The 12,537-nt window shown below is 32.5% G+C and overlaps 2 protein-coding genes across 2 annotated transcripts in view; one reads left to right on the forward strand and one right to left on the reverse strand.

The window, feature by feature from the left end:
• LOC126852550 (scavenger receptor class B member 1) overlaps positions 1-4,981 on the forward strand; it is a 37,227-nt gene extending 32,246 nt beyond the window's left edge. The window contains exon 6 of the mRNA XM_050597459.1: positions 2,220-4,981. Within this exon, the coding sequence (XP_050453416.1) occupies positions 2,220-2,462 (243 nt within the window). The 3' untranslated portion in view covers positions 2,463-4,981. The remainder of the gene's footprint in view (positions 1-2,219) is intronic.
• Positions 4,982-6,390: 1,409 nt separating this feature from the next.
• On the reverse strand, positions 6,391-10,810 carry LOC126852553 (scavenger receptor class B member 1-like). The gene is made up of 4 exons (XM_050597463.1): positions 9,155-10,810; positions 7,815-8,089; positions 7,200-7,443; positions 6,391-6,812 (listed from the first exon to the last, which is right to left on the reverse strand). Exons 1-4 carry the CDS (start codon positions 9,836-9,838, stop codon positions 6,489-6,491), a joined length of 1,527 nt encoding a protein of 508 aa, XP_050453420.1. The 5' UTR covers positions 9,839-10,810; the 3' UTR covers positions 6,391-6,488.
• Between the last annotated feature and the right edge of the window lie 1,727 nt (positions 10,811-12,537).

Here is a 12,537-nt window from a genome sequence, read left to right on the forward strand (position 1 = left end):
GTATATAGCGGTTATTGTAATAATAATTATCTCACCTAGTAATTATCTCCAAATGGCCATATTGTTGTTTTAATATATATTACGATAATGATTATTATATATAATAAATAATAAAGTTATTACACATATTAATTATATATAATAATATAATAAAATATTATTACACAATAATACACTTATTAACTGATATATATATATTATATAAGAAATTAATAATTAAACATAATTAATATGTATTATATTTCTCACAACCGTATGAGGATAATCTCTCGTTTGATTAGCGTCTGATTACGATTGTCGATCGTGATTCACGATGAGGTGCACAAATCCACTTCACTAATAATATATTATTTTACAATTACATATTCATGCAGCACTTCTCGTTTTTAAGATAATTATGTATGAATCATTGATGTGTGTTTTGTCTAATGTATTACGCATCAACGTGTATAATAATGAATATATTAAATAAGCATAGAACGCGACAATTATCGCTCGTTTATCAAATTGTAGATACAAATAGGATATGATTTAAGGCAAAAAGTGGGGACGACCGCTTTTTTACGGTTAACAATTATGTTGGAAAAAAAAGCGCTACGTAAGAGCATTCGTGTCATATCATTAAGCTTGCTAACGTAGCATAAATTATAGTAACGATATTAATGAGAACATCAACGTAAACGAAGGAGGTTCGTTTATCGTTGTATGCTCGGAAATTTACGAATACTAATTTAAAAGATACTAAATATGTCAAACTATTATTATGATAATTAATATGATAGTTAAATAAATAAAAAAAGGCAATGTAAAAGTGTCTCGCGTTGTCGGAGCAAAAAATGAACGAGTGAAACTTCTGTCTACTATTTTAACTGAAATAACAAAAGTAAAAATAAAATAAAAAATGATTATGCACACTGAAAAAATGTACTAAATAGCTAAACAAATTTTTTTATTAAAAAAATTATTTATTTAAATGCTTACAGAAAAATTAGTTATTTTATTAAGCGGCAAATATATTTGAATTAGTAAAATATAAAATAAAAGCAAAGCGTATTCTTATTTGCAAATAAAATAGAATTAACTTTCTTATCTTTATTATAATAAATTATTTCTCTTTTAAAGAAACATTTTTTAATTTTTAGCTGCTTGTTTAAAAAACTCAGCTTTTCTTTATTTTAATCAATAATTGTTTATCTTTAAATAAATATTTTTCGTATTAAAATTTTAAATACCTTATCTTAAAAATTATAATCTTTTTTTATTTATGTAAATAATAATTTATTTAATATAACAAAATATTTTTGGAAACAAAGTATATATTTATGTAAGTAAAAAGATTCAAATTAACAAAATATATTTATTTGATCGGAACAAATTTTATTTTTGGCGTATAATAATATCATAATAATATAATTATCATAAAAAAGAGAGATTATACACATTAAAATATTTATGTATATTATTATTCTGAATTTTAGAGTTTAAATTTTCACTTTTTAAAATACCTATGTATTTGTTCTTTGCTGATTATATTCTATGTGATTCTGTCTCTCTGCCTTTCTTAATTTACAACGTTACTGACGAAGGAATGTCGCGTTGCTTACAAATCGTCATCGAGTACGCGGTTACGCAGGTAAAATTTTATTTTTGTCTTCGACAACAATGGCGAACGTGCTTACCATTCGCCATTTGCGCGGATGTAACACATCGCACACGACGTGCCTTTGAATACTGTGTTCACGCGTAGAATACACCACACACGTTTTAACCCATGATTCATATATATATATATATATAATGGAACTCATACCTCGACGCCGCTAATAAAGAGTTCAACGGCGTCCCCTCACAATGCAACATTAACGAAGAAATTTCTGACTCGGATATTTATTTTCGACTCGAAAAAGAGTTTCGCGAAATGTTAAACAAAGATCGATCTTCTTACAATTGTAAGACGAGGAGATATCTTGCCGCAAATCAATTGAGAATCTTTCTATTTACATTCTCGTATAGCTCGAATTTTTTTCTCTTTATTAACATATAATATATATCGTATAATAAAATATTCGAGAAGGAAGGAATGCGTATGCAAATTATTCAACGGCAAGGTGTGATAAAAGAATAATTTCGAATAATTTAGCGAGTTATCCGAAAGAAAATTCGTCACTTTGAAGGACCTCTGATAAAACGCTTTTATGTCTTCTTTTTTTCTCGCGCAGTGCGTCGACGAGCTACCTCAGGAGATGCGCACCTTGCTGAAATTGGTGGTGGACCTGCCTCCGGTGGCCCACGCCGCGGTTTCCGGCGCCCTCGCCGCCATCGGGGCGATCGTCCTCCTCGGGGCATTCATGTGCTTGGCACGTGCCGCCAAACGTCAGGAGAAGCTGCATCTCAGCAGTCCGTTGCCGGCGAACGCGACCAGCACCAAGACTGGCCAGCTGAATCTAGCCTTCAGCAAGTAAAAGGAAAAAATTTAAAGCGGTGTGAAATTTAAAATGGATCGTGATTGTGGGGAAATCGACGAGTGCTTCGAGTCTCATCCGGCGACGAGAAACGCGCGAGGACTTGTAGGATAATATCGCTTATCTTATTGTAAGGCGATGGGCATGTGTGTCTTATATCTCTCGATTAGGATTGTTACGAGCGAATTTTTCGAAGAGAGAGAGAGAGAGAGAGAGAGAGCGACGCGAATTTTATCGGCCCTTCCCCGCGCGCACGTCCATGTGTTAGATTATTTATATTACGTTACTCGCGTGTGCTTCTCTTCTTTTCCCTCCCTTTTCGGGAGCGTATTTTGACAGACGGATGAGTCGCGGATAAGTACAAATAAATTCGAGATTTGTGGAGCAAGCGCTTCAGTATTACGTACGTAATTTTACGAAATTCAGACAAATCAATGATATTTTTCTGTAAAAGAACGAACGAACTCTTCGAAGATTTATTTATCGAGAAAAATATTTTGCAAATAAATAATATTTAATATTAAAAAATTTAGAATCAATATTCTTTTACGGAAAATCTATATTTATCGCATTTTAAAGAAATTCTTAAATTTCATAACGAACAAAATGACACCTTTGTTAAATTAAAAATTTAGTTGAAATGGAAGAGAAAGAAAGATTTTCTTACACGTCAGTTTGTAATTTACCAAAATCCTTTTATTCTATAAATCTTAAGCTAAGGGAAAAAAAGGTACGATCTTTCCGTAGATTATCTACGACGCTTCTCGGTGCAATATTTTCTCTTCACAGCATGAAAATGAAAAACTAGAGTTATGTCATTCTTCCGAGGAACTTGACGATTGAAATTTACGATGACATTTATTTATAACATGCCGTAATTGTTAATATTGAGCGGCTTTCCTTGTTCCAGAATCGAAAAAACAAATTACAAGATTTTAAATAGTCGTCTAATCGCGCTAGACGGTACGTATAATTATCGCTGTGAATTATTGATATTATTATCGAAGATGAAATTGATATTCCGTCCATGAAGCGTCCCGAGGCCAAGCTACGTTCGCGACTCTTTAATCGGGAATACGGGATTGTTTTCGCGAGTGTTTTTTTGCGACGAAGGAATGTACAGGGTGTACCGTAAAGACAGGATCGACGCTTAAGGATAGATTCCTGAGTTTATTTTATGATGATTTTTCGTCAGCAAAAATATTGAGGCATCAATCATTTCTTTCTAAAGATTCAAAAAGGAAGGCTTTTTGCAAACCAAACTTTGTAGAGAGTCAAAACTACATTCTCCTTAGTTAATTTCAGATAGTATTTACTTTAATAGAGTGAAAAAATTGGAAACTTGCAAGAAATAATGACGTTTTTGCTTAGGAAAACTTATCTTAAAATGATCTCAAAAATTTACCCTTAAGCGCTGTGCTCCGGTCTTCACGGTACACCCTGTATGTGCAAAATCGAGACATATCAATAGCAGGACAGAAATTTTTTTCTGTACATAGAACTTGGCCGATCGTTATCGTTTACTATAATTATAATTATCAAGAATGTACTATTTCTCGTTATTTTCGTTTGTACATGTATTACTATTATTTTATTATTATATATTATTATTATAAATAATATTATTCGACGTAGATATAAATACATTATGATTAGGTCTAATAAAGAAATTACTTTTGTACAATAGAAATCAAAAGATGCCAAATGAATTGTGTGCGAGAATAATTAATCAGGTTATTGGTATCATTGTAATCATTAAATGGTTGTATTCTTTCCATATGTATTTTACTAACTCGCAAATCGCGCGTATAAACTCTGTGAAAATAAAATAGAGTATCAAGAAAAATGAACATTTTTATTTAAATTCCTGAAAGAAAGAGGGAGAGACAGAGAGAGAGAGAGAGGGAGCTTCTACTCTTATCTACTTGTACTTTTTATTCACACATGTATGTATTCCCCTTCTCTCCTTCGTTCTGCGAATTTAAATGAAAATTTCTCGAGCTTCCGTTCTTCCTGCGACGAAAGGACGGAATTAAGAATGCAAATGCAACGGGTGAGGAAAATATACGATAGAATTAATTTTATAGTGGTGTTCGTGATTATTTACGTTGCCACACCAACACGCGTACATCATAAGCTGACATAAGCGACACGCAGATGTTATTGCGCGTTATAATAAATATTATAACGCGCTGCCGCCGACGATGATCGACAGCTCGTGTTTTTACGCGTGTAACGCGCGTGTCTTATAAAGGTGGAGATAGCTTCTTTTTTTTGCGAAAACAAGTTTTTTTATTTCGAAGGAATTGAACATTCATTTCGCTTCTCGGAAGCGACGTCGTTACACGAACTGTCGGCATATTAATGGATACAGGATCCGTTCACGGACGAATTATATTCAATAAATCAAGCGATTTGAATTTAATTTGCGATCGCAGAAATAAATAATTTCCGAAACTGAAAATCGACGTTACCAATACGGAGATGACTGCAGAAAATAAAGATTCGTACTAAATAAATTTTTGTTTTTAATCTATAAAATAAAGATAGATGACACTTGTATTATACATATATATATATATATATATATATATATATATATATATATATACAGACTTTTTTTCATATCGATACATCGAGAAATTCTCAAAGAGAATACAGATCAAGCAAAGGTCTCTTCTCTCTTCTTCGTTTCTACATTTTTATTAGAAAAAGCAACACATATATATATATATATACATTGATATATCGGTTAAATATCGCGAGTGTCGCAGGAACCCAATAAAAAAAAAACTTAGAATCTATGTTAAAGCATCCTACATCGTATATCTCGCTATCGAGATAACGAGCTAATTAAACGGTCGTATGTAATACGTACTGCTACGTGTCAGCAATTTTAATTTTAAATACGGTTGTCCATTACATCGATAACACACGGTACATACCGTCGCACGTAATAACACCGTTGCGGTGAGCAACTATTTGATAATAACACGACAAATGTAATGTCACGATGGATTGCATCTGTCTCTACGTAATTATATATAATTTCGACGCACTGAAGCCTTAATCACAACTTGGCCGCGTTGCGGGTGTGTTTCTTTTTTTTTTTTTTTTCACGTTGCAACGCGGTACGTCAGTTTCTCGTAAGAGCTGCTGGTCCAGACAAGGAGCATAAAGTCCATGAGGTTGAACTTTATGCTCTTCGTTATCCGATCGCTTTCCGGATCGATTATATAATTTTTTTTGCCGTCACTCGGCCGTGGTTCTGCAATATAAATAAAAGGGACCTCGTATCGCAATATTTATGTTTATATACAGCTAGTTTAGATATTTGTTTTAGTGCATTCATTTTTTTTTTAATTTTCGTCGTCTTATCTACTTTTCTATATAAGAAAGAAAGAAATATTCTCTCTCTAACAACTTAAAAGTATAACAGAAAATAATATTTATAATCGTAATTTTTTCAAAATGTTTGATTACGTTGTCGTAATTCAAGCAAGTTGACAATTTTGGTAATTTAATACATTAGTAACTAAATATTTTTAATATGTGATTTAGGCTAATAATATTTCCTTCTCTCCTCATCTCTGTCGATTATCATATTAAAATTATCTCTATAAATACAATAATAATAACCGACCCTCTGCGTGTGTATAAAATTGCTTCATATATAATTTGCTATGTACATTATTTTAATTGCACAATATTATTATCTTTACTCAGGATGTTATAAATTCCCATTTGCAATTTTGCGAAGGTCCAACGATTTGCATAATCGCATAATGTCTTCTCTATTCAAGGCGAATATTGACTTAAAAAAACCCGAGACTTCGAAAACCGTCTCTGAAGAAAATTTAAGAGGCATCTTTAAATATGTTTCAAAAAATTAATCTCCCTTAGACACATTTGTGTCACCTTAGAACTCTTTTCTTCTTCTCGGATGCACTCTCGCGGCGTCTATCCTTTTTTTTTCTTTTTTTTTTCTCCTCTCGTCGATCAGAACGATTCGGGAATGTCGTTTATTCAGACGAACAATTTTCTTGAAACTTGACTCTTCTCGCGTTGGACGCGACACTTCCAGAGATAGATGACCAGCGCGCCCAGGGAGAGTATCATGGCTGTGAGACTGCACCATTGCAGAGCCATCTCCACATTGGCAATTGTGAAATGCGCGCCTTGAAAGATCTCCAGCATCGATTCCGGCATCTTGTCTATCCCCATCTCTATCCAGATGAGCGGAAGAATAGCGCCGTCCTTCAATCTTCCGAGAAACGGCACGCCAATTGCTTTTCGCACCTCCAGATTCAGCTGCGTTCTTGACCAACCGGCCATGGGAGTCGCGATGCGCTGGAGACAAAAATTTTATTTGATTTTTTTTGTTTTTCATTACGCAAGCAATGGAAAATACAATTAGTGCTGCTTTTTAATATCTGTCAACATAAATGATATAATATATGTAATATATTTAATTTTATATTTATTTAATTAACTTATTAATTATTATATTTACTTAATTTATTTTTCTTATTATTTATTTAATTATTACTTACATAAATTTAATTTTAAAATTATATATTATATAAAATATATAATTTTAATATAATATTAATTAAAACTAATTCGTAAAATCGGGCTAATTAATTGCAAAATTTTGTTAATATTTTTTATATCTCTAAATATTAGTAGCAATTAAATAGCCATTTATATAATAATACTTAAGGGATGGAGACATACCCCATGTAAATCTACGTAACTCTCGTGATCTTCCTGCCGAGGATTCAAGCCGTCTATTTGCTCCAGTAAGGATTTGTCGGCGCCATAAAAATGCGGAAATGACGAAAGCAAAGGCATACCATAATTGCAAGCGGAAATATTAAAGAGTCCCGTGGGCGGGCAAACTCTTAAGCCGTTCACCTTTTGGCAAAAGCATTTGTTTTGCGGGTCCGAAAAGTTGAAGGCATCCGGTGTGAATTTATACCTGAGACGAAAAAAAAAGAAAATTGGACATCTTCAATTAATTTACAATCTACAGCTTTATATTTATAGGTAAAAGTTATTACTGTTTTATACAACTAGAATTTATTTGAACAAATTTATTTTACAAAAAATATTTGATTATAAAATAATAATAAAATAAAATAAAATAAATATAAATTAAACACCCATATATTATAAATGCAAATAATTTAATTATAAGTAAACAAATACAAATAGATTATTATTTATAATGATAATAAAAAAATATATATTATCTAATTAATTAAAATATTCTAAATAATATTTTACATATATCTTTTTGTATACGCATGTATGATTGCATTGAAGTATTAAATACAAATCAGTTTTTACCTTAGAGAAGGTATGCCGTAGGTGGTCACTTGTTCGGTAAAATGAAAGGGTAGACTCCTGCACATTTCCTGAGAATATATGTAAAGGGTTTTGCTCGTGTCCTCTATTAGACGCGGTGGAATCATGCTGCCGTCACTACCCATGATTTTATCGCACCTCTTATCGTTCCAAATGTGCCGATCGTCTATCCCATTCACTCGCTCGATCATGCCGAGATTGTCGATTGTTCGCGATCCCGAGCCCATCGTGATGCGATCCTTACTAACACCATCTCTCTGCAATCAAAAAAGAGACGCGCGCGCTTGAAAGACACTTAACTATGTACAGGGTGTTTCCGGTCAATGAGATTTCAAGATCTTACAGGAAATTAAATTTGGAACAGAAAAGTTCTGTAAACATAAACCAGGGAGCGCTTCGTTAAAAAGGTATAATTAATAAACATTCTGTAAGTAATTAATTATGAAAATTTAATTATCAAAATTTAATAATGAAAATTAATTATCAAAATTTAATAAGAACATTTCTATGTTTGCATTCGCAATATTTGCACTACGAATATAGTGTTCACACAAAGATTATCAAAAAATGGTTTTTTTCAAATTTCTGCCTTTTTTTTCGTTTGTTTTGAGCTTCTTTTTTTTTGAAAGCCTTATCAAAATTTAATAAAATTGATGTAATTTAATTTGTTATTTAATCATTCATCAGATTTATTTTTTTCAAATAAATAAAAGGTTTTGAAGTTATTTTAAAAAATAGAAAAACGTAATTTTTTGAAGTTTATTAATTATATAACTTTTTAATGGAGCATTTTCAAATCTATGTTAATAGAAATTTTTTCAAAATTCAATTTTCTATAAGACAATATAAAGTTTCATTTCTAGCTATTTCTATAATATATGTATTTTTTGCGAAAATTGGAATATACAAAAATTTATTTTTTATTTTTTATTCTAAGAATCCTAATATAAGAAATCATTGTAGCAAGTCATAAATATCTTAAATGAAATATTTTTGTCATAAATATATTTTTTTTTTTTTAAATTGCAAATTGTTTGTGTTTATAGACAATATTCGCGCAGATTTTATTATGTAAAAGTAATGTTACATGATTAAGAAAGTGAATTTTATACCAAATACATTCGTAAAGCTCCTTGCTGCTACATGCATTACTTATAAAATATTTTTTCCATAATTTTTTTTTTATTTTTTATTTATCATAAAATAAATTTCAAGAAAATAAATAGATTTTTTTAATAAAAACATTTGTGACAAAAATTTTATTGTCCATATTAAATTCATATCAAAAATCCTTCTGCAAGTAAATAGAATTATGTACGTACTGTAACCAAGATACCGAATTTGTCGAACGATATGTTACGCTCGAACATCATCAGTGGTTTGGCCATGTGAAAGAGACGGTTGTCGTGTCCCCAGATGAAACCGCCGGCCGTCTCATTGATAAAGGATCGCTCTTGCAGGGTTGACAACACCGTGTTGGTGACGAAACGCACCGCAAAGCTCCGATCCCGGACGAACGCAGTGGCGAACATCAATAGCACGTTCGGCACCACGATGGTGTCGTTGTCGGGTCTACCCCCTACCCACACGAATGATCTCTTCTCCTGGAAGCTCACCGTACCGTTCTCGAGCAGCACCACGTTCACACGATCCTTTTTCTCCTGGTAGACGTAAGGACCGAGCTCTTGGACGCGCAGCTTGCTCGCTCTGCCCGTCTCAAACTCCTTTACGTTTGTGTAATTGAAGATGTGAATCCTGTACTCAATCTGGATGGGTGGATGCTGCCATAGGTTGAAGGTACGAGTGCCATTGCGGAGTTCCATATGCGAAAACACATAGTTGGAAAAGGTGTCGGTGTACCAAAAAGCGTAGAAGCTCGCGAAGCTCATCAGGAACGTGCCGCAATAGATCCAAGTCAGCCAGCTGTGAAAGCGATTGCGTCGAGTACAATGCTTCATCGCTTTTTTCTCGATATCGAGCGCGGTATCGGTCACCGAGATTGTCATCCCGATTCGAAGAGATTCACAGGATAATTTTCACTGGATAGTCTTCGTAGGATAGCCTTCACAAGATAATCCTCCCAGGATAGTCTTCACAGGATAGTCTTTAGAAAATAATCCTCCCAGGATAGTCTTCACAGGATAGTCTTCGCAAGATAGTCTTCACAAGATAGTCTTCACAAGATAATTTTCACAGGATAGTCTTCACAGGATAGTCTTCGCAAGATAATTTTCGTGAAATTCGATGGATGATCGAAAAAGAGAAACACGGATCGGCTTGAAAAACGCGATCGAAAGTAAATGTCTCTCCGAAAAGTTTTCTCGCCCGGCGCTTAAGTCAATCTAATCATTCGTGGAGAGCGGAAGATGAATAGTTAAACGCATCAGATAAGGACTTTGACAAAGTCGTGGTAGCGCGAACGAAGATAAATCCGACGTCGTCGACGGGCAACGTTTTCGTCCAACTGACGCACGAGTCACAGGCAACGGTATACAAAAATCTCCCCACTTTTTGTTAAAATCCAATGATAACCTTGCCGCGAAGATGACCCCTGATATTTAACACCTAGCGATACTCATATAGTTCAGAAGCGACCGCGCGTTTTTCAAACGCCTTCTTCCCCCTGCTGGTCCTGTTTCAGGTATTCGAATATTTCGGGGAGAGACTACCTGAGGATTTCACGTGCAAGAAAAATTCCGGCAGACCCTTAAAAAGTCTTTAGAAAGATAAAAACATTTTCTTTCTCCCTTTTCTTCCGCCATTCGTAAGATTGTCCTAAAGGCGTCGCAACGTCTCGCTTTCGGTCAATCGCAAACACAATGCAAGAGATGTAGATGCGGATACTTGAGGGAAAGGAAAAACAGAAATATGAGAACTCAGTGTCAAGGTCGTTGTTGACCTGGACATACTAGCGGGTGTTAAAGCGCTTCGAAAAGATAGCGCTTTAGCAGGGTACGGTTTATTTTCGCATCCACGACTGTCAATGTAATAAATCGATGTCATTCGATTCATTATCGCGGGAGTTAAAGGAGGCTGTGCCGGATGGGGGATCGTAAGACCACGTTTTATCGCTAGCAGACGGAAAAACACGATTCGAGATATCTCCCCACTCGGGGAAACTCGAGAGGAACGCGTCGAGGCTATCGTTATTTACATGTGAGAGTTAAACACCGGTCAAAAATCTATCGATAAAACAATAAATAGTCCGAATAATTTTTCGCTAGATACCTATATGTGTCTCTTCTTTTAAATTTGATTTTAATTTTTTTTAATAATTTTCTTTTTTTTTTTTTAATTTGATGCTTTAAGAATATATCAAAACCATCTCATTCTCAGAATGTACCAGACGCGCAATTATTCGCACAATATAAGTAAAAAATAATTTTATAAAATGATATATAATTGATATGTACATAATTAAATGATAATTCACAATAACTATAATAGCGATAGCGATTTGCAATCATAATAATAGTGAAAATCTTTGATCTACTTTTACATAAATTTTTATGTAAAAATGTTTTATCACTCTCATTGGAATCATGCATCGATCGCATGAAAGAAATGTAATAATAATGTCAAAAGGAGATGTAAGATTTCGTATAGATAAATGTAATTAATGCCAAGATGTCACACGGAGAACGAGATCTCGCTCGATGTACATGCTATCTACAGACATATTAAAATGATTTTTATAAGAGCTTGTAATTCTAATTCAATAAACATATATAAAAAAAGTTTTTAGATAATCCTACACTTACGTAAATCATATTGCAAATCACTTTATATGTGGAAATATAATTTCTAAGAAACTTATCTCTTCGATGTTTATGTATATAAACATTTTATTTATTATATTTCTGCAGATGCAGCGGCGCCTTTCACTTTCTCCCTCTTTTTTTCTTTCAACTGGCAAATTAAAAAATCATTACATCAAAAAGATAACAAAATTAAAGGGAAAAGAGTTAATAAGTTAAGTTTACGTCGTACATATACAGGATGTTCACAGATCAGATGTCATAAACATAAATCCGGAAACGCTTTGTTAAAAAATTATAGTAAGTTATAATAAACTTTCTGTAAGTAATTCGTTATAATCAAAATTTAATAAAAACATTTTTATGTTTGCACTACGAATGTAGTGTTTACACAAAAACCATCAAAAATGTTTTTTTAAAATTTCTGCTTTTTTAGTTTCTTTGAGTTTATTTGTTTTTTTTTAACGCTTTATCAGAATTAAATAAAATTGGTGTAATTTAGTTTGTTATTTAATTATCCATCAGATTTATTTCGTTACTTTCTTCAAAATATAATAATAGAAAAAAGAACTTTTAAGTTATCATTTTTAAAAATCACCAAAAAACGTGATTTTTTGAAGTTTATTAACTGTAACTGTTATAAAAAATGATTTATATAATTTTTTCAATATTATATTAATTTTTTATTAAAATTTCAAAACGTTAGACAAATATTTTATGTAATTTTATGTAATTTTAATCACTTATCATTATATAATTTATTTATCATTACATAAATCATTTAACATTATATAATTACATTTTATCTTTAGCTCGTAATGTAGAAAATATGTGTACATCAACAATTTATATACATAATAAGTATAATTTTTCATAAAAATTCTATCATCTTTTCAACAAAGTTTAGCGCCTGGCTCAGCGATATAGTAGCAACATCATGCAATTTA

Source organism: Cataglyphis hispanica, chromosome 10 (genome assembly GCF_021464435.1).
Source record: "Cataglyphis hispanica isolate Lineage 1 chromosome 10, ULB_Chis1_1.0, whole genome shotgun sequence".
NCBI classification, from domain to species: Eukaryota; Metazoa; Arthropoda; class Insecta; order Hymenoptera; family Formicidae; genus Cataglyphis; species Cataglyphis hispanica.